The 21,012-nt window shown below is 41.4% G+C and overlaps 3 protein-coding genes across 4 annotated transcripts; 1 reads left to right on the forward strand and 2 right to left on the reverse strand.

Annotated features, from left to right (window-relative positions):
- Window positions 1-695: 695 nt before the first annotated feature.
- Window positions 696-11,580, reverse strand: LOC113166679 (protein Smaug homolog 2). 2 transcript variants are annotated; one of them, XM_026366794.1, is made up of 13 exons: window positions 11,426-11,580; window positions 9,543-10,077; window positions 8,933-9,403; window positions 8,583-8,825; window positions 8,340-8,449; window positions 7,935-8,021; window positions 7,293-7,566; window positions 7,038-7,123; window positions 6,658-6,773; window positions 6,248-6,446; window positions 5,370-5,496; window positions 4,098-4,181; window positions 696-2,580 (listed from the first exon to the last, which is right to left on the reverse strand). In XM_026366794.1, the coding sequence occupies exons 2-13, from the start codon at window positions 9,736-9,738 to the stop codon at window positions 2,552-2,554; spliced, it is 2,022 nt and encodes a 673-aa protein (XP_026222579.1). In that variant the 5' UTR covers window positions 9,739-10,077; window positions 11,426-11,580; the 3' UTR covers window positions 696-2,551. The 2 variants fall into 2 exon arrangements, with proteins under 2 accessions (XP_026222579.1, XP_026222571.1); XM_026366786.1 differs by having other exon boundaries at window positions 11,253-11,580.
- A 1,362-nt stretch (window positions 11,581-12,942) lies between these two features.
- Window positions 12,943-15,231, forward strand: gmfg (glia maturation factor, gamma). The gene is made up of 7 exons (XM_026377939.1): window positions 12,943-13,049; window positions 13,451-13,547; window positions 13,664-13,713; window positions 13,799-13,848; window positions 14,548-14,630; window positions 14,820-14,893; window positions 15,042-15,231. Exons 1-7 carry the CDS (start codon window positions 13,047-13,049, stop codon window positions 15,111-15,113), a joined length of 429 nt encoding a protein of 142 aa, XP_026233724.1. The 5' UTR covers window positions 12,943-13,046; the 3' UTR covers window positions 15,114-15,231.
- Window positions 15,232-15,357: 126 nt separating this feature from the next.
- Window positions 15,358-20,556, reverse strand: paf1 (PAF1 homolog, Paf1/RNA polymerase II complex component). The gene is made up of 14 exons (XM_026377927.1): window positions 20,406-20,556; window positions 19,579-19,611; window positions 19,003-19,095; window positions 18,802-18,923; window positions 18,626-18,692; window positions 18,440-18,541; window positions 18,254-18,359; window positions 17,992-18,060; window positions 17,773-17,876; window positions 17,573-17,689; window positions 17,318-17,446; window positions 16,574-16,679; window positions 16,232-16,316; window positions 15,358-16,111 (listed from the first exon to the last, which is right to left on the reverse strand). Exons 1-14 carry the CDS (start codon window positions 20,450-20,452, stop codon window positions 15,681-15,683), a joined length of 1,611 nt encoding a protein of 536 aa, XP_026233712.1. The 5' UTR covers window positions 20,453-20,556; the 3' UTR covers window positions 15,358-15,680.
- Between the last annotated feature and the right edge of the window lie 456 nt (window positions 20,557-21,012).

The raw sequence follows: 21,012 nt of genomic DNA on the forward strand, positions 1-21,012 counted from the left end.
ACTTATGAAGTGCATTTCCCCAACTCATTTCATGCATCACTGGAATGTAAACATGGAGTAAACATATTCCTTGGCCTATTAGTAGTGTTCAGTTTACTCATAATCACATCATTTTTGGCTCAGATAAGCATTGTCATCCCCTGCTGCATCTCCATTGTACAGACACTAGCAGCAATCTGCTGCATTGTACCTCTGTGTCTATGCAGTAATATGTGGGATATCTAAAGCTTCAGGGGCCATGAAAAGGATAATCTGAGCCCTTTGTAACATAACACAATACATATACAGTATAGAGTAGTTAAAAATAAGATAGCCGAGTCTTAAAGTTGTGAGAATTGCTAACTCACTTAAATCCTTTGTGGGAATGAGTGTGATGCTTTTAGTAAGTCAGATCTATCCAAGAGCCTGCTCTGAAGAAATCCATGACTAGAATACTACTCAAGACCATTAACGTATTGAAGATGCTGGAGCTGTGCATTTCAGACACCACACAGACAGTTTACCACGACGTGAGAGCAAACAGGTCAACTGCGAGGCCAGGAAAGCTATCCTCTGTAGTCAGCACATGACCAGAAAATCGAGGCGTCACATGCCTCACACGGCTATCACTTGAAAAATCTACTGAGACTCATATGGAGTCCATGGATTAATGGGTAGAACACATTCAGGCTCTACCCAGCCAGCTCATGTTCGAGAAGGCTTCAGTTCTTTAATGTGTTACATAGTGAGACAATGGGATATTCATGACATCACACAACATGAATTGGGCGTTATCCCAGAGAGATGTAAACAGTGACATTTAGGCGATATAAACATACAACATTAGTTGCAAGGTTTCTGCTCTTTAGTTGATGGCGACTCTGAGCACCATCAACCATCATGTCCTCTATCTACAACAGTGCTGTATTAGTGTGGCAAAACATGCGATTATAGAAAATAAGCATAAGTTATCAATATCAAGGGAGAGTAAAAAACTACAATTGGAAAAGATATCTGTAAATAACCATCTTTACTAGACATACCTCCTATGGCTCTGCTGAAATAAAATGTGAATGGTTATCCCTGCCTTATGATGCAACCAAAAGTGATCCAAAAGTTAAGACCATATTACACATACATGCACCTCCGCTCTGCCACATTCAAAGGCAGAGGCAGTATTAGACAGTTTTTGATTCAACACTGATACCACATGATAATGCTCGGGTTCTGACTGAAACACATCGAGACACAAACAGAAAATATGGACATCATCAAGCACCTTGGAAAGTATGATTCATCAAATCATCACGTTGGCCATCTGAGGAAGAGGGCACCGAGACGGTGAGGCGCTGCGCTCCAGAGCATTTATTACAAGATCAAGATTCAATTTTTCACAGCCAATCATAAAAAGGGGGCCACAGGGTTGAAATTGGGTTTCATTTAGTTTTCTCACCCGGCATTAGAGTGTAAATTGAAAACACTCTACCCTCCTTGTATCAGCTTCTCGCACAGTACAAACCTCACCAGCCCTTATTCGCCCCTCTGGGGTTTCCTCGGCACAAAATGAGATTCATCATCATTTACGTAGTAGGGCATAAAATAACAGAGACAAATTGCAGCTGGCATAAATTTTTCAAACTGCTTTTCTTCTTAAAAAGAATTACACCATTCTGTTGCATTTCACTACAAATATTCTTCTCAAATTAACAATCACACAACCCCTCTCTTTGGCTTTATAGAAGTTTAGAGGAGGACAGTCATTTCTATTTTGACTCTTTGTTTAGGGAAACAACCAAGACAAAGGGTATGCCCACGGATGGGTAACAAGCTATTCCTTAATTCTTTTAGTCCTTCCTTTTACTGCCTTTGCCACAAAAATGTTCTCCTGAGAGGAGAGAGAAGAACCAAGGAAAGAGGTCTAAGTTTCAGCCAACACAAGCCCTCACTAGCACTAGTTATAGAGCAATTAGGGTGGCTAGGAAGAGTACCGGTGTCTGTTCGTCAGCACCTGTGGAATCTCAGTGAGCAGTATCTGTCGGGCCAATTACTGTTTAGTGCCTAATAGCAGAGATAACTTAATAGAAGTGCCTTACTTTTGGCTGGAAAATTTTTGATTCTACATATAGTGTGGCGCAGGGGCTGCGGCTGTCATGTGTTCTAGATACAAAGTCCTGCTCCAAGGCAGGAAGAAAAAGAAGAGTAACTCAGAGGGCAGAACCTCTTTAAGACAGCACCAATCCACCGTTTTTTTCTCAGACCACGGCAAACTGAGCCTCTGAACTTCATGTCACAGTCCTGCAGGTGACATGGAACGGTTTGCACAGTTAACCTTTTTTTTCTCTGTCCTGCAATATAATAATCATCTGTATTCCATTTTTAATAAACTTAGTTGTATATAATAAAGTACAAAAATATTAGAGAACATATACACAGTTTTTTGTCATTTTGTAGTGACTGCTTTGCCTGTTTGTTTTTTTTTGTGTGTGTGTTTTTTAAGCATATGTATATCTTTGTGCTGGGTGATGAGGAACTGAACAGGCCTCAACTGAAGTGTATTTTTCCTTTCTTCTTTTCATATTGTTGACGTCCGGTCTGTCCCATCTGAGGAGGAGATTAGGAAGAAAAATGTTTCAAGACATTTACAATGACAACATATTCTGTACCACACACATTCAACTTTAAATGGGAGGTTCACAGTTTCCTTCCTTTACTCCTTTTCCTTGGTTTGAAAAAACTGTTGATGCCTTCTGATAAGTGGGGGCATTTTTAGATCCACTACATGCCTTATATGCGTTTTACATCTGTTCAGACGTCTATTTTTTAACCATGGTTAGGTTCATATCTTAGTTTTTTGTTGTTTTAGTTTTTTGGGGGGGCTTCAAAATATGGATGAAAAATATTCTTTACTGTCCCTGAATGCAGCAGACAACAGCCACAGCTGATCGACTGTTCACAGACTACGATCGGCTTTGTTAAGCAAGCCAATTTCTCAACTGTCGTCTAAATGGGAAACCTGTGGTGGGGGATTAGAGAACCTGATTTCCACAGGTAGATTTCTCAGAGAACTCTGATTTCTCTGCTGTTCGAAAAGTCTGCCTGAAATCCAACTGAAACTACAACCAACACAAAGTTCTCCATAGACGTCTAAATAAGTCACTTTTCACCGTGTATTTCTTTAATTCAGATAGTTTGGGCTGTCTGTGTGTCTCTCTCACAGCTCTGTCAGTATCCTACCCAAACACACATATCAAAAAAGAAAGAAAGAAAGTCAGAAAGCATCTTTTCTCTCTTTATACAGTTAGAATCAGTGAACCATGCTTCCAAAATCAGCCCAGGGCAGATTTTTGTTGCTGCATGTATACTTGGATTTCCAGTAAACTGGTTTCTTCAGTGCATGTAAACTCGTTCCCAGATTACCCAAGAAACCTGGTTTATCTCAGTAACCTGGTTATTTGAGCGCATGTAAACGCACTGAAGGTTACTTTCTTCAGAAAAAGTCAAGTGAGTGAGTGGTTCCCTACTGTGACAGTTACTGTCGCTATTTATATGCTGGAGATTTCTATATCCTATTTTATCATATCCTCTCAGACTTCCAGGGAAAAAAAACCAACTGAATTCACTGTTAAAATTCTTTCAGGCTATGTACACAGACACAAAAAAGGCATCAATAACCTTTGTCTCCCTAAATTCCATCTAACTCAGAAATTCATGCAGCTCTCGCACCTTTCTACACAGTCCCAGAATACTCTGGAAAACTAATACTGAGTTACTAACCCTTACACTTGTTTGATACAATGGTGCTATCTTTTTCCATTAGAGTACACATGTGCAGTATGTCTGTACCTTTCACTCTGCACAAGCAGAACCATGACTACACAAGTGATATTGTATAACTCAGATAATATCAGATATCAATACACAAATATCACTGATGAAGTATGAAGCAGAAATATCAATAGACGTTTGCATAGGGGAAGCTGTGGGTGAACAAATCAGTGCTTTTCTTTATCTCATGGCCTAGATGGAACGTAAAAATCATTGTGGTTGTTGTGGCGAGAAGTTGTGTGAGGTTTGCCTGCTAGCGGCCTGTTTAGTACCAGTCTGCTTAGCACACTTACCCCCTAAGGCATGCTCTGTCATACTGAGGCACAGTGACTCCAGCGTGGGGTTGATCTCCAGGTCAGCACCTGGAACTTGGCATTCTGAGGGAATGAATGAAAACAGTCCACAGGAAAATTAAGGTCTGTAATATTGTGAGAGCCGCCATAAAGCCCATTGTCTTCACGCTCGAAGCAAACAAAACTAGAGGGAAAGTAATTTGCACTATGTGACATGAAACTGATTTGAATGTAGTTGGAATGTACTGTATATTTACATGGGCAAGACCCTCTCACTGGGGCGGTTCTAGGATTTCATCCTTAGAGGGCTTAGCCCACACTACAGTATAACATCACTACTGATGTTAATCTGTTTGGTACCACCACTGTCTTTTCATTTGTCCACCCAGAGTCACACTTTACATTTCACTTGCTGACAAACAAAAACATGATCACAAGGAGGTTTCCGATGTCAGGTGTAAACTACAATTTGCTTCAGGTTGATGCAGACATGATTCAGAAGACCAGTACAAGAAGGGGAGAATGTGAGTCATTTCAAAAGTGAGGGTGGGCGATATCTACAAATCTAAACAAACCTAAACTGGATCCATTAAATATTAACCAGTTGTGAGTGTTTGCACTAAGAAGTACATATCAAGTGTCAAAAAAGCAACAAAGAAGGTAAAACTAACTGCACAGTACTCCTAAATGATAAAACGTGGCAATGACCAGGGACATGACATTAGAGGTAGGCCTGTACTCTTAAACAAAACACGATTAGTCTGTTAAAAAGATGAATTTTTGGCTTCAACACAAAACTTTGTTACACTGCTTCAATTCTATTAAAACAGAACAAAGTCGTTCCAGATGGATTTGTAATGCTTGTTTGTGGCATCCAGCACAAAAGACAAGGCAACCAAGAGTTTATGTATGCTGCATGAGGTGACAGATTGTTTACTGCAGCATGCCGTTAAGATGTCTTGTTATTTTGTCCTTGGCACAGAGGGAGAGCAGCTCTATATGCTGGCATCTGACCAAATGGCCTTTAAAACAAACAAAAAACAAAAAACAAAAACAAAACAAAAGAACGAATTGCAGGCAGAGCTCATTAAACTCACTATCAGAATCAAATTTGCCACTTTCAAGTATAGTCTAATCCATTCCAGTTTAATGCCACAAAAATAAACACGTACATAAACATGGTGCTGCAGAAAATGATACAGTATCCCCAAATGGAAATGAGGACAGTGATTTAAATAAATAAATAAATAAAAGCTCAGTCTAACACTATACCTTGCTGCTGGAACATAAGCATGGTTTGCGGGGAAGTGTGGACAGGGAGTGAGTGGGTCCGCTGCACAGAGCTGCGACTCTGACTTGGCATGCTGTTACTGCCCCCAGGGTTGGCAAACCACAGGTTCTGTAGAGGAAAACATAAGTTCCCATTACACAAATGCCACTCTTTTTGTGAGGCTGGCTTATCTTTCAGCAAACTCTTTAAACAAAACCTCTTCAAGCTATGATAATGAGTCAGTTTGATGCCTGACCCCTTGTACTGTCTGATGTGTGCTGATTAAAATGCCAATGCCTCCTGTTTTTTCACTTGTTTTCCTTTCAGAACACATGCTTATTAGAGTGCATTAGGATTCCTCTGGCATACTATCGTGTATGTCGCTTTTTTCAGGTATGGAGAATAGAAATACTGATGAAAACTGACAACATAAACTGAAATGATTATAATAATAATATAGTGAAAAGACTTTAGAGGTTCAATTATGGGTAGCACAGTGGAGGAGCTGTAAGTACTGCTGCATCACAGCTGGAGGCCCCCCCCCCACTTTGCATCCTCAGCGTCAGCTGTGGGCTTTTTTGTGTGGAGTTTACTTCGGTTTTCATCCCACAATCAAAGGCATGCAGTTAGATTAACTGGGTGAGTGTGAATAGCTGTATGTCTCTATATATGTATAGACTGGTGACTTCCAGGGTGTACCTCGACATCAGCTTCAGCACCCCTTGACAAGATATACAGTTTAGTTTTTTTGTGGTTAAGTTGTTCTACATAACTACCTATAGCACAAAAATCTCTTGAACTTTAAAAAAATCCCATGTTTGATAAATATTAACTATGTAGTTCAGCAGTAAAATGTCTGGGTAGTGACAGTAATACTAACTTGTCTACCCTGGCCAGCCAGCGCAGGATTAGTGAGTGTGTGGCGTGGAGATGCTCCTCCAATCCCACCAGGACTCAGAAGATTTATGCGTCCGGCTGGGAGTCCACGCGGTGCCATCTGGAATTGCCTCTGGCCCCGCCGTCCTACACCCCCACTCACAGAGCCTGCTGTGGGGAGGGAGTTGGACCCATAGGTCCAGCTGGAACAAAATAAGAAACATATATTAGAAATTGCTAAGAGTTAAAAGAACTGCATTTCACAAGAAGTGATCAAATTATCTGACTGAGGGAAGGGACAGACAGAGAATCAAAGTAGCAGACAATGCAGTGAGAGGGTTACACTGAGCTGGTGTGACACCTCTACTGCTAAAGTAACAGATCAAAGGTAAAAGAGGGCCAGCAGAGTCTCACCCTTTCTGTCGGTACACAGGCATGTCCAGCATAGCTTTCCGAGGGAACAGGCGGAGCAGTTTGAGGACCTGCTGCTTCCAGGAGACCAGTCTTTTCTTGTGAGTTTCTGTGAAAGCCTGACAGAGAGAGAAAGAGACAGCAGAAGACAAAAGGCAGCAGATTTTCAAAGAGCATTAGTCGTTTTATTTTTAAGAAAAATAATGCAGAATTTGGGTTTTCTTTTTTTTTATAAAGCAAAAGTGATTTGTTCATCTCAAGAGAAAAAACTACAGGTGATTGTCTATTAATAGCAATTCCCAGAAATGGGTATTTTGATTAAAGAAATATTTTTTGTTCTGTAAAATTATAATTATGTGCAAATGTCATCTGTTGGATCTCACCTCATGTATCAGACACTTCTCAATGAGCTGAAGGTAACAGCTGATATTCTCCTCATCTGGCCTCGACACAAGCAGCTGGGTGCACACTAAAATAAAAAAGCAGGCTTTATATAAGTTCATGTGTTAAGTTTATTTTTGATCGGGGTGTTATTCGCTAATTTGTGTATTTAGATATAGATTGTGTATTAAGTTAGGAGGTTATATGTTTTTAGGATCTGCTAATCAAAAACTACATTATCTCCATTGTATTCCTACCTTTGCCCATGACACGGGTGAACTGTCCAGCAATATCGCCATCTGACACAGGCGTAGCAGAGGAGTCTCCATCACAGGGAGGCGGGTTGTGAGACTGGAAGCCCTCTGAGACCGACTCTTTATCTGCTCCTGTTTTTGCGGCTTCCGAGGGAGAGGCAGTGGTGTCCGAGGCAGGCTGCGCTGTACTGGGAGGGCTGTAGGGCTTAATGGGTGTGATGATGATCTGTTGGAGCTCCTGAAGGGCGTTACGAAGGTTTCCTCCTTCCAAAATATCCTGACAGGACACAGCAACATCAGTGTCACATGCTGTTTAAGATATTCAGGGAGGTATGCTTTGAGTTTAAGAGTGATGCTGTCAGCAGAAAGCCTCAGATATTTAAGTTGTAAATTTGGATTTAAGTTTCAGCAAAGCAAACTGAAATGTCTTTATAGCAAGACACTGTTATCAACTGTTATCAGTAACAGTCTCGCTCTGAGTGTGTTTCTGTGCCAACAGGCAGAATGGGGATTCCCTACTTGAACTAAATCAAGTGTCACATGATCAGCATTAATAACACTCACTGCGTTTTTCTTTGGTATAACTGAAAATTTACCAAAATAAAACAGTTGCCCCATTTTTTTAGCATGAGAAGAACACCATACCTTTTCTAAAGATTTAAGCACACTCTGCCTCTCTCGCAGTTTCTGGATACTCAAGGCAATCTTATGCCGTGCTCCTTTAGTGACGTTCTAAAAGGGAGAGACAGAAAATAACAAGAAGGCAGGAGAAGCAGGCAGTCATTTCTTGTGGGAACACTGGGCAATTTATACAGTTACTAAATAACAAACCTAATCACCATCTGTTTCATTAAAGCCAAGGGGCAGAGGCAAAATCGCACCATTTGTATGTGCGACTGGCTCGATATAACTGTAGGGTGCTTGCTTAATTTCATGCCTCATTTAGAGTTGATGTATCCCCAGGTTTCCGGACAGTAATGTTCACAATTGATAAGGAGGGTGGAGTAATCAAAGCCCATCCCCAGTGTAAGCAAAAAGAGGCTTAAAAACCTGTGTCTCCAGGTGCTGCTCTGTGAGAATCATCATCTCCTCATAGGTCATCTGGGAAAAAAGCGATGCATATTTATGAAGCCGCAGGCTCTTCAACCATGCGGGAACATCTAGAACAAACCCACAACGAGGGACAAAAAAGTCATGTTACATTCATTCATCACCACAGCTGTTGGTTGGATGTTTTTTTAAGTACAGCCAAATGTCACAAGTGGCCGTGGCGCATTTAGGTGCAACTCTGACCTTTCATGCCACTACCATCCTCTTGAAAAGTGTTGCGAGTGGAGCCCTGTTCTTCTGTCTGTTCACTGCCCGACGAGGCTACACTGCTCTGGGGTGAAAGGGGAGCGTGGTCTGTTGGAATGAAGTTCTGCCTGCCCCCTGCATCATCCTGGATAACCCACTCAGATCCACAGGCCTGGGGACTGGAAGGAATAACGGACATGGACTTCTTCATTGGGCTTGGCTGCATCTGCCCACCCAGACCTGGCAAAATAAACCACCCAGGCATAAGGAACAATGGGAAACAATTGCATTCTTAGGAAAAAATGTTAAGCAATGTTAACTGCCGCCCCCCGATTAAGAAATATTACCTGTGTTATTGCTGTTGATGGGAGAGGACATTCTGCCCGGGAAAGACATGTGTCCGTTCTGGCCTGCTGGAGACGTGCTGGAAGAGGGGGACTTCTCGTGCCAAGCATGGCCAGGGTCTAGAGATTCAGCAGAACTGGGCCATTCATCTGAACCCTGGCGTGGGTGATAAGGGCTGGATGGGGCTCGGGGTGCGTAACCGCCGGACAGATGATCCTCTAGGTGATTCAGCCACATGGCCAGAGAGTTGCGGTCTTCCAGTGTGGTGGCAGGGTGGATGAGAGCATAAGACAGCAGCTGTCTGCTCTCTTCCACAAACAGGCTACTCTCAATAGTGTGACTCAACACCTTCTGCAGCAGCTTCATGTACTCACACTTGGCCTCGCTGTTGCGTGGCTGCAGCAGAGGCAGATGGGACAGCAGCAATGACACCACCTTCTCCTTTGGCTCCTGATTCCACTGGCTGACAATTGCTAATGACAAAGGGCAAAAGTCAATTTTACCAGTGATTAATCTTTTATTACTGATTTAATACAAGTTTTCCTATTATTATTTCAGAAAGACAGAACTTACAGTGTAATTATAATTAATGCACATAAAACTCTCAGCTACCTGCATTGTTGGCCTCTGCTTCAAGAATGTGAATCTCTGTGCAGTCTGCCAGCCAGTGTTCAAGGCAGATGTGTAAGAACCGTGCCTGGGTGCGGGTAACCCTCTTCAGGAGGGACAACAGTGCCACCGTCTGTTCACACTCATTCCAGCCTTTGAACCAATCTGTGAGGATACCTACCTGGTCTCGGAACATCATGGCTTATCTCCTCAATAAGGAGACCAGGAGTGTGTGTGGGTGATGGGTAGAGGGCTAATAGAAACACTGCTCTCTCAGACACAGACAGGATCAGTCCCACCCCGCACAGCGGGGTCGTATTTGCAACAGTCCTGGGATCCCCTCAGACTATACCGAGGGGCCCTCACATGGTTCAGATGCAGACAAATCTGCAGACAGGGATGCCGTCTGGATTATTGGGAAGTTGTCCTATGAAGTGAGGCCGAAAGTGTGTGTGTCAACTTTTAGATGGTAATGACACAAACAGGAAACGCTTTTTTTCATTCGCTCTGGCCCGTTCAGGATCACATCATCAGTGCCCTATTAAATCAACAAACACACAGAGAGAACAATCTTGCATGACTTCAAATTCAAATCTTAACCAAGCAAATATTTATTCAGGATCTATTACATTCTAATTGTATTGCATTCAATCAGACATCAATCACATTGTTAAATGTGAAGATGAGTGCTCAGAGAGATAGATTCATCCCACATTTATCACACAGCATCAAAACATAGTCTTTATGTGCTATTAAGACAATTACTATTTAGCTAAATAAAGTTTTCTAAGCCAAAGATGCAAGAAGACTCAGATCAGCTGCATTGGAGAGTGAAAAACTGAAGTGGCACTTGAGTTTATTATTATATGCAAAGAATAGCAGTGATAATGATATCAGTGTAGTAGTTACAAAACTCTAAATGAATTATTATTCCTCTTTTCTTTTACAGATTCACAACCAAATGACAGATTCCAAATGTCCAAGGTATGCTAATGGAAGTGTATTATCTGGGGTAAGCGTTTACTAAACTTTAGAGACGCCAATGGTACGGGGCTCTTATTATGTTCCAATGATAAGCTATTCGCAAAAGGCGTGCCAAACATCTTATCCACGAGATAGGAGTGCAGGTCGATAAGGCTGAGAGTAATGCTTAACACGTCACACTTACAGAGGCTGCTCCAAACAGCAAGATCTGTTTTCGGTTCCCTGCATTTAAGCTACAACAGCTAATTATAATGCACCGTTTCTCCGCTACACAATTAGTGATACTCCATATGTAACGTTACATGCCAACCAAAGAACCAACTGTCGACACAGCTAATGACAGCATTATGAACTGTCGTTTGGATTAAAGTACAATCCTCGGCGTCTCCTGTGAGATCTAGTCTGCAGGCTGTTGCTGTGATTATCTCTGCAAGGTTTATTAACTTGAAACATGCTAACATTACACCCGGCAGCACAGCAATGTATAGCTGTTAGCCACTGTTAGCTTGGCCGGCCTAACGTAAGTCAGTGATGAGGGATTGGGGTTTTGTATTGTTTTTCGTTGACGCTGTTGCTGCCCCATTTCTCCGCTTCGTAGTTCAGTCCTAACGGCACAACCACGGGCGTTATAATACAGCTTTAATCGACAACCGCACCTAGTTATTTCACTAGAGAAAGTTACAATAGAATCGATTTCCAATAAATGGACTCAAAAGGATTGTTGTTTACCTTTGTCAGTTGTGACTGGTTAGCGAGCTAGGCTAACGTGCTAATGCATAGCTAGCTCGACGGGTAGGGTAGGGATAGCTAAGTGCAAGCGCTAGCTACTTAGCTAGCAAGTTTTGCTAACAGATGCAATAACGTTAGCTTAGCTGAAAGAAGCGTAGATTTCGATCCCATACGTGGTATTCCTCAGGAGTATTCCTTTACAGCGGCAGGCTCCCGCGGTTTTAAACATACCATGGTGAATGATGTGCGTACAAAAATGTTTATTGCAATACACAAAAATAAAGAGTGTACGCCTGGAGAAATCTACTTCGATTTTGAGTTGACGTAAGACGTGAGCACAGCGTCTTACGTGTGGTGCTACGTAATGTTTTGTTCCGCCCCCCCAGTCAATAAAAAGGCTCCGACCCTGAGATGTAAACATCTTTTGTTGTGTTTAAGAAAAGTGGTCCTGGGGTATGGTCATGTGAGGGGAAAGAAGAAGCACGACAGCCAGAATAAGTTCCTGTTTGAATATTAGATTGATAAATTAGTCTAAAGAATAACAACAAAAACTCCCCAGGCGATGATCTCCTCAGATTGCCAGGTTTTTCCATCATCCAAAATAAGATTTATGATTTTCTCTCTACACACACAGATCGGTCAGGGCTGCTGGAGGACATGGGAATTAAACCATCTCTACAATTAATTATACTGATTGTTGAACACTCTCGCCCACTTAAGAATTACTTAACTGCATGATTAATTTATTACATAATGATAATATTGATTTATCTTAGAAAAAGAATTCAGCTCATCATTTCAGGAGCTGACTGAAATGATGAGCTGCAGAGGAAATAATGAATGAAGAAGACAGATTTGAGCTGCTCCTAAACACAGGATGTTGTATGGCAGCAGTTTGGGCCTTATGTTAGTTTGCACTGTTTAAGTTATAATATGCTTAGGTGGTACTGATGATCATCAATTAATAATGAGGGTTGTTCAACCTCTGGCTCCCCCTGTCCATGTGTCCTTAAGCAAGGCACTGTAGCCCTACATGCTGCCAGCATAATGTTATGTAATGCATCCGCTAGATGAACCACTGTGGTGTTCTTCTGTGAACAATCATCATGTAGTGTGTGGGATGTGACTTTACAGGAGACAAGTTCAGTTTGAATCATGCAAGTAGAGGGTTGTGCAACAAAAGCATGGTTTAAGCCTCAAACACCTGTTACATGAGATTCCCATGTAATCCCGGTGTAATGTAACAATAATGTGAAACAGTAATAGGAGCCTTTTTTTTAAGAAGAGTGCATTTTCCTAAATACTTAGATAAAAAGTAGTTTCATTCTGCTGCGGTTTTGTTAGTTGAAAAGATTTGTTTTCTCCCTTTGCCAAGTTTCTGTTTCATCACAGCCTCACAGAAAGATAAAGAGGAAGTGAAAGTAAACCTAATCAACACACACACAAAAAAAAACATGCTGCACAGATAACTGATTGCGAAATTGATTTCAGCACCAGCCACTACGTTCTATTCAACTTTAACACTTGAGTTTCTTCAGTCATGATGCTTTTTATAAATATACCTTCAAACACAGTCAGGCTGTTTAATCAGTCAACACATGGCTGAGCTTCACGCTGGAGTCATGTTGTGCTGCTGAAAAGGGGAAGCAGCCCTGATGCACGTTGACGCTGTGCGTCTGCCCTCCCTTTACCATCTAAGGAGGATCTTTTGACAGAGTAGCTGTCAGTCGGTCGTAGACCTCAGCAAAGAGGTGTCACCCTGAAGTGAGAAAGGCAGAGGAGCAGCCTTGGAGAATGGTAGGTGAAACTGATGCAATTGCTTGAAAGATTTTGCTGTTCTGTTGAAATGTACTGGATTGGAGTCTGTCATTTGAACACCTTTGCGTATATAAATATATATATATTATTTTAAGTCAAGTGTTTTAACATTGCGACACAAGTCCACCATCCCTCGTGCTCTCACACCCAGGAAACCTCATTCTCGAATGTTGCAGTAAAAACATTTCCTGTCCTCAATATGTCAAAATGCAACTGTGCAGCGACAGCTCAGGCAGACGACTCGTATCCACTTTGTTTCTATTTCTGACCTCTGGATCCATCTACTTTGTCTGAAGCACAGGAGACGTTTTTAATATTTCTTACGCTGACACAATCTGAACAATTTATTTCACTTTTTTTTTTTTTTTTCTTTTTTGCAGTCAAGCTCTCTGGTTGTGTGTGAAGTCGATGAAAGTCTGAAAGACAAACTAAAGAAGTTTAGATTTCGAAAAGAGACCAACAATGCTGCCATACTAAGTAAGTACCTCGCGCAGTGGCAAATGTTACTTGCAACAGACAATATCAGTTCAAATTCCATACAAATGGAATATGTAATGCAACGATATGAAAACCAAACCTCTTTTATCTCTTAGTGAAAATAGACATGGAGAAACAGCTCGTCATCCTCGAGGAGGAATATGAGGCAAGTATATAACTGTTGATATTCTTCTTCTGTGGATGACTACAGTCAGAGCTCACCGTCACTTAGACTCAGCTTTGTCTTTCAGGACATCTCTCTGGACGACTTGAGGAATGAACTTCCGGAGCGGCAACCCAGATATCCTCACTGAATTTCATGTGAACATCCTGATACCTTCTCTTCTATGTGCATCTCTCACTAAACCGTTTCAGATCATCAAACTAACATAAAACAAAGGGGACCTGAGCAAACGCTGAATACAAGCATACAATGGTTCACAAGTTGTATTTGTCGAAGTACAAATTTGAAGTAATGCAAATTAGGCCTGTGGGGAAAAATATCTGCCCCCCTTTACCTACCACATCCAAAAGACTGCGTCTAAGTGCAGTGATCAGTGTGAGAAGGGGCACAAAGCTACGACTAAGGCTCTGGATTTAGTGAAACACACTGTTTTCACACTCAGACCTTCTGGGAGAAATTCTACGGACACGAGTCTAAAGTTGAAGTGTAGGTCTCAAAAGAAATAAAATGACAGTTTTAGAGGGACCAAAGTCCAGAGCTGAACTAAAACTTTAATTTTAGGTATTGGATCAACTTTTTACTTCAAAAAATACAGTAATGATTTGAACTTTGCATTTTGTGTTGGATCAGGTTGCTTTTGTTTTGTGTTTGAAGATCTGAAACAGTTGAGTGAGCCACACAAGAACAAGAGAAATCAGGAGGAGGAGGATTTTTCTTTTTACTGCACTGTAGCACATTTCTCCAATTTACCAGTCAGAATTTGAAAAAGCTCATACAGTGCGACACCATGTTGTACGTTCCTTGACAACGGCGCACATTCATTGTCTACAGCTACAAGTACGTGCATGGTGATGGTCGGGTGTCTTACCCTCTGTGTTTCATCTTCTCCAGTCCAGTGGGTAAGTTATCATTAATACTAACCTCTCTCCATGTGCTTCAGTGTTATTTAACTAACCAGACTACCAAATTAACAGGTACCCATTTTTGATGTAGTGATGATAAATTTGACATCAATTGATGGTCAATTGATTAAGGTTTGGTCTCATTATGGTGTCCCCCGCTCACATCCTCTTAATTCGTTTTAACAGGATGTAAGCCAGAGCAACAGATGATGTATGCAGGCAGCAAGAACCGACTGGTCCAAGCTGCAGAGCTCACAAAGGTAATTACATCATAATGTAACCCACAGTATACGTCAATATATTATAATAAATATAAGACAATACAAAACGATTATTTTTACATTAATATGTTGATTATACAATCATACTAATGCTTTGTGGTTGTGTTTCCCTCTCTCTCTCTATGAGGTGTTTGAAACAAGAAACGCTGAAGACTTGACAGAAGAGTGGCTGAAGAGCCACTTGTCATTTTTCCGCTGAATATGCATCACCCATATGACTTTTGTGTGTGTGTGTGTGTGTGCGCGCGTGTGTAAAACATGCCCTTCAACTTTAATTTTTAACTGGTATGTGTTGCCATTAAATGTTTTGCTGTTTACAATTGTGTTTTAATTTCTCACTTTTGCCTTGAAACCATAATTATATTAGAGGTAAAGTTAAGCTGCTGCAGTAATGACATGACTACATTTGAGGAACCTCTTAAGTAAAAACAACCTGCGATCAGTTTCTTACAAAATGTCAACTGCAATTTATTAGCAGTTTCATAGCGGTAACACAATGACATGTCAAAACAACAAAGACATTTTTACATGATCCTGTACTGAATATCTGACAAACCAGTAATGGTGGACAAAAAGCTAGTGGGTGTGTGCGCCAATTTCCAGTCCAAATGCAACAACTATCTCACACATAAATTCCATTTGATATTTGTGATCATCGTATTTGTGGCTGCTGCTCCACACTGAGCTAATGTTAGGGTGAGTGACAGGGTAAAACCGAATACAGACGAGACGGGCAGACGTCACCATGCTGTTTGGATCACAGACCTCATTCGCTGTCACTGGCATCACTTGAGTCTGAGCCTCTCTCACTTCCGCTTCCACTCTGAGCTTGGCCTTCTGAATGGTCACTGCTGCGGTCGCTGTGTGCGGGGGAGGCACTGCGGCTCCTGCTGCCCCCCCTGTTTCCTCCTTCGTCCTCACTTCCGCTGCCCTCCTCCCCGCTGCTCCTGGCTGAGTTCTTGGGCTCGTTGTCGTCGCTGTCGTCGTCGCTTCCGAAGATCTCTTCCTCATCTCGCATTTCTCTGGTCCTCTCCTCGCCGCTCTCGCTTCCACTGCCACTTGCTTTCCTCCTTCTCTTCCCTCTGTCCTCATCGTCATCATCCTCTTCTCCCCTTTGTTCCCGGTCTTCATCCTCCCGCTCAGATTCGCTGCCGGAGTTCTCTGCCTCACTGTCGCTGTCCTTCTCCTTCTCATCACCTGGATAAAACAATATCATACAGAGCAGATGGTGAGCGCTTAACAGATGCAGTGGCATCATTACAGCATGTAGCTTAATTTAGTTAAAAAAGAAGTAGCAGATGATGAAGGAAAACTAACCAGAGTCCTGCATGTCTTTATCCATGTCCATGTCTTCCTCTTCATCTTCTGGCTCGTGGTTCTCAAGCTGAGCTTTACGTGCTTCCTAAGAATCACAATGAAGGGATGATAATTGTTATCATTACTATGTAATCTAATGAAACATAATTGCGAAATACCCTCAATAAAGAATTCAATAAATAATTGATATTATTAATCATAACTCCAAGCTATTCTTTAACTAATAAAATATTTGCACAGATTTTCATTTCTTAAGCACCATTACAGTTTCCAAGCCTAAAAATATAAAATGTGCAGGTGTAAGGTGTGATACACAAAAGTGAAAGTGATGGGCACGCTCACCTGAGCTTCAAGCTCTTTCTCGTTCATATCTCTGTGCTTGCACACCAGCACAGCGTTTGTGGTCGACTGGGCTCCAGCCTTTGCTCTCCTCTTGCTCAGACGCACCCTGTAGGGCAGAAGAAAGGCCGTCAGAGGACAAAACCAAACAGTTCCCCATGAAAACCCCAATTTCCAAAGTCCTACATGTACTCTTATTTACTTATATTATTATTATGTAAAACTGATCAAAATCACCCATTCACACGATGTGAGCTTTCACCTTCATCCAAGAGAATGTGATGTGAGTTTATGACTGTAACCCCTGTAGCTGTGAAAACCTTCTACCATCAGTGGATGTGATGACATAGGAGTGGATTTATGCATAACAAAGGGCTTTTTCTCTGTTGCCAAGCAAAGGACAGCACTGCCACAGAGACGATGCCCTATGCAAAAATCCTGAATAAATACCAAACACAAAAGTGTTGCATTTTCTATCTTTCTAGTATTGGTTGGCTCCATTTGTCATCCGACAGCCGATTTTGGTTTTGGGCAAATATAAGATCCTTTTATCCATCCAAAATAAGCGTAGGAAGGTTTTGCCTAAGGACCACCATTGCAAGACAACTCAAAGGTTTTGTGTATGTAGCGTGAAGTTTCTGTTTACTGTTTTGGGATCATGTGTTTCATAGATTCAAAAAATCCAAGTTTAATTATTCCTGTATCTTCTTCATGCTGACGTGCAACAACAATCACGTCTCTTCTTACCTTGTCTCGAGCTCGTTGTAGTAAACACCATCTCCATCTCTGAAGATAAAGAAGTAGTTTTCTTCGTAACCCTTGCTTGCTTTGTTCTTCACATTCCAGTTATACTCCCTGGCTATCTTGTAATCATACCTGAGAGAGGAAATAACACATTAGTACTTTCTGGTATACAACTTAAAACAAGCACAAAACAGTAACAAGGTGATTTCTAAAAGGCAAAAAGGAAAATCCACAAATGTTTTTTTTTTTTTTACTTACAAATCATCAGGCATATAATCCATGCCCTCCTCCACGTCTCTCTTACGCTTGCGAAGTGTATCTTCATTGGGCAGGAAGTAGGCCACAAACTGATTTCCTTCTTCATCCATCATACCTCTGCATTGAAGGGTAAGAAATAAAGATTAATATTTACACAAAGATGGCACTATTGATTCATACAACTGAGATTATGCAGACACCTGATCATGGCCTGAGACATCATTTCCACTCCTGCTGGCCCTGATATGTCTTTAGGTGCAGGATCAGAGTCAAAGATGACCTGTGCACATGGGTTGATCCACATCTGGGGGAAAGAGAATGTGTGTACATTGTTTTACCGTTACATTTGTCACTGTGTAACTTGAAATCCCCCAGAGACACCAAAAGTTAAACTTATTTCTGTTAAGTAGCTAACTCACCTTGAAGTCAGGGAAGACAGGCAGTATCTCCACTGGAGTAACTCTGGGTTTACTGTAGTGCTGTGATATCTGAAGAGAAACAACATAAACCATAATTCATTTTTCACTTAGCTAACCACACACATTGACCAAGATGACTACTGTAATTTGGGTTAATGGGCGGATTGGCAACTGGCAGCTGGTCTTTACAAACAGTGCCCTGCTGCACAGAGCAGCAGTTAACTAACAAGGATTTAAGCAGCCTAGTAATAAGCTCACTCACTGGTTTCTGTGCATCCTCAAAGGTCTTCTCAATAGCAGAAATCTGACTGTCTCTGTCCTTGTAGATCTCTTCTTCTGTAAACTGTTGTTTGACAGACACTCCGATTCTACAAGGAAAACATGCATTTGTAAATATACATTTCCCGCTAACAGGAAATTTCAGGGTGAACACCTTTTGCTGACTTACTTGACTTCCACTTTCTCATTGGAAACGCCATATCTGTTAAACTCTGTAGAAATATATTCTGTCTTTCTCATCCATGGCACCACTTTGGCATGCTGCTGTGACCTTAGAGAGAAAAACAAAATAATTAAACAAAAATGCCTACCGCTTATATGGAAGAATACAAACGTACCTGAGTGGCAGCCTCACCTCTTTGAACTGGATGGAGCCTGGATGTCTTCCTCCAAAAGTTTTTCATCAGCTGGGTCCAACAGTACTGATAATTTAAAAGACCGGTTCAGTCCACACACACATTTGACAATGCAGTGTAGGTAAAACAACAACAACAAAATGACCATGGTGTGTGATCCCCACTGCAGACTTACTGTTGGGGTCTATGCGGTACGTGTCTGGGTTGATGAGATCAATGGTGACACCAAGGTCTGGCTCAGTTAGGAGCTCATGCTTGTGCTGCTTCTCTAGAGACGTGGCTTTATACTGTACAAACCTACAATAGAAAAACAAAGGTCAGGCTGTGCCCAGTTTCAGCAGTGAGTGTTGGATGGATGCTGGAGCTGCTAATTTACCTGTGCTGATCAAACGGATAGGTGATGAATTTGGGGTCAAAGGGGATGTCAGGCAGGCTGTTGCAGTACTTTACACGGCAAACCACTCCTGACCTGCAAAGGTAGAGGACAAATGCACATGTGGTTAGAAAGTCATTTGTGCTTGTTCTCTTACACCTCACTGAAACAAATACATCACAAGATTATAAAGGTAGCCTGGTGCAAGGAATACAGCACAATGAGATCTCTCTCAGTTTAGAGTGTTAGTTTTGTCTCGAAACAAACACATATTCCACTTGAATATCTATGGAAAGAGCTGAAACTCGGTTGTTGGGAGAAGTCAAGTCTGAAAGAACTGGATTCGATGAAGACGACTGTGTCAAACAGTCTTCTACAGCTCCAGCAGTGTGAGCTACAGACTGCTGCACTGCAGTCAATGCCCCATCAATTAGCTCCATTATATAAAATACAAAAAACAACGACTAGATGAGACGGCATTAAACTTGTGTTAGTTCCCAATTATTACAGATGTGAATTTTCAGATTTAAGTCATAGTCAAAACATGAAAGCAGGTAAAAGACAGTGTTGACCACTCACCTCTCTGGGACAGTTCTGTGAGACGACGGCCTACTGCAAGAGAAAACAGCCATTTGCCAGATTTGTTAGCTCATACTTGTCTTTAAAACTACTGTCAGATTGTGTCAAAACATTTCATTGAAACTTCAGAAATACCCTAATATCAAATGTCAAACCTCAGAATTCATCATATTGTTGTTCTAAATGTTTTCAAATAGAGTCGTGAAGTGAAGGAGGATGAATCCACAGTTACTAAGTTTCGCTAACACTAACAGCATTCACTTTAAATTATGAACATGAAGACTGCTCATAAACTACATGCCGTAACTTGTCATACTATGCTAAAGGCACTAGTGAAATGTAAATCATTTTCTGTGTAGTCAAGCTTAACATTTAGATGGCAACAACTTCGAGATGCTTGTTCCATTAAATTAACGCTAGCTCACTTACGTCCCAGTTCAACTGGACATGCTAACAGGACTAACTTAAACAAATGCAGCTATTTTATTTTACTCTATAGTTACTTGAAGTTAGTTACTGGGACAAGTTGGAAAGACAAAATGTATTCTCGTAGCGTTGTTGGCGCTAAATTCACTTACAGCCTAACCTGACGTGAAGCTTGCTGGTTTGTTTAGCTAACCATAAGTCACGCTACCCAACAGGCAGGCTAGCTGCTAGCTAGCTAGCACTGTACACTGGAAACTTAATCTACAAGGGAGGGAAACTGAATAAACATTAACAAGCTATAGTAGCTTTAACACTGCATTGACAACATAAAGTGCCAAAATGTAGACGAAGAGCTAAGTTTACAAAGTCGTAGGAGCGTTTTTTTTTTTTTTTACTATTACCTGTGTCCGTCTTCTCGTTGAGCTTGTGTCTGGATCGTTGGAGCCATGTTTATAAACTACGCACAAACGAAAGCACAGTTCTTTGTTTGCACTAACAATCCACACAGACAACCCTGATGACAAAACAACACCTTCTGCAAAACGAAAGTACAAAACGAAAGTACACACCGTTGCTCAATCTAACTTCGACCACAATGCATATTTATTTTGTCCCGGTACGACGGACGGTGACCCGGAGGTGTATTCACGCTCAGAGGTTGAAAGACGCTGCTTCCTTTGGAGCGCCCCCTACTGGTCTGACAGACATTAGTCACTGGCTGTCAACACTGTCCACAGGTGCTTTATAAACACACTGATCTTTATTTACACTGTTTGGGTTCAGTGAAGCAGATTCTGCATACATGTAAATAAGCTGCTTAAAAATACTCCACATGTAGCATCTTGATACAAAACAAAAGAAAAGAAAAAAAACAAACCCAAAACAGACCAAAGCTATCTGTTAGTTTTGTTCAAAAGCACATTTTATTTGATAGATTAGAGACTGGATGGAAATACAAAAATGTAATTGATATAACATTGACACATTGTTTAGAGACAAGACTCTTAA

The sequence above is a fragment of the Anabas testudineus genome, chromosome 13 (genome assembly GCF_900324465.2).
Source record: "Anabas testudineus chromosome 13, fAnaTes1.2, whole genome shotgun sequence".
Lineage (NCBI taxonomy): Eukaryota > Metazoa > Chordata > Actinopteri > Anabantiformes > Anabantidae > Anabas > Anabas testudineus.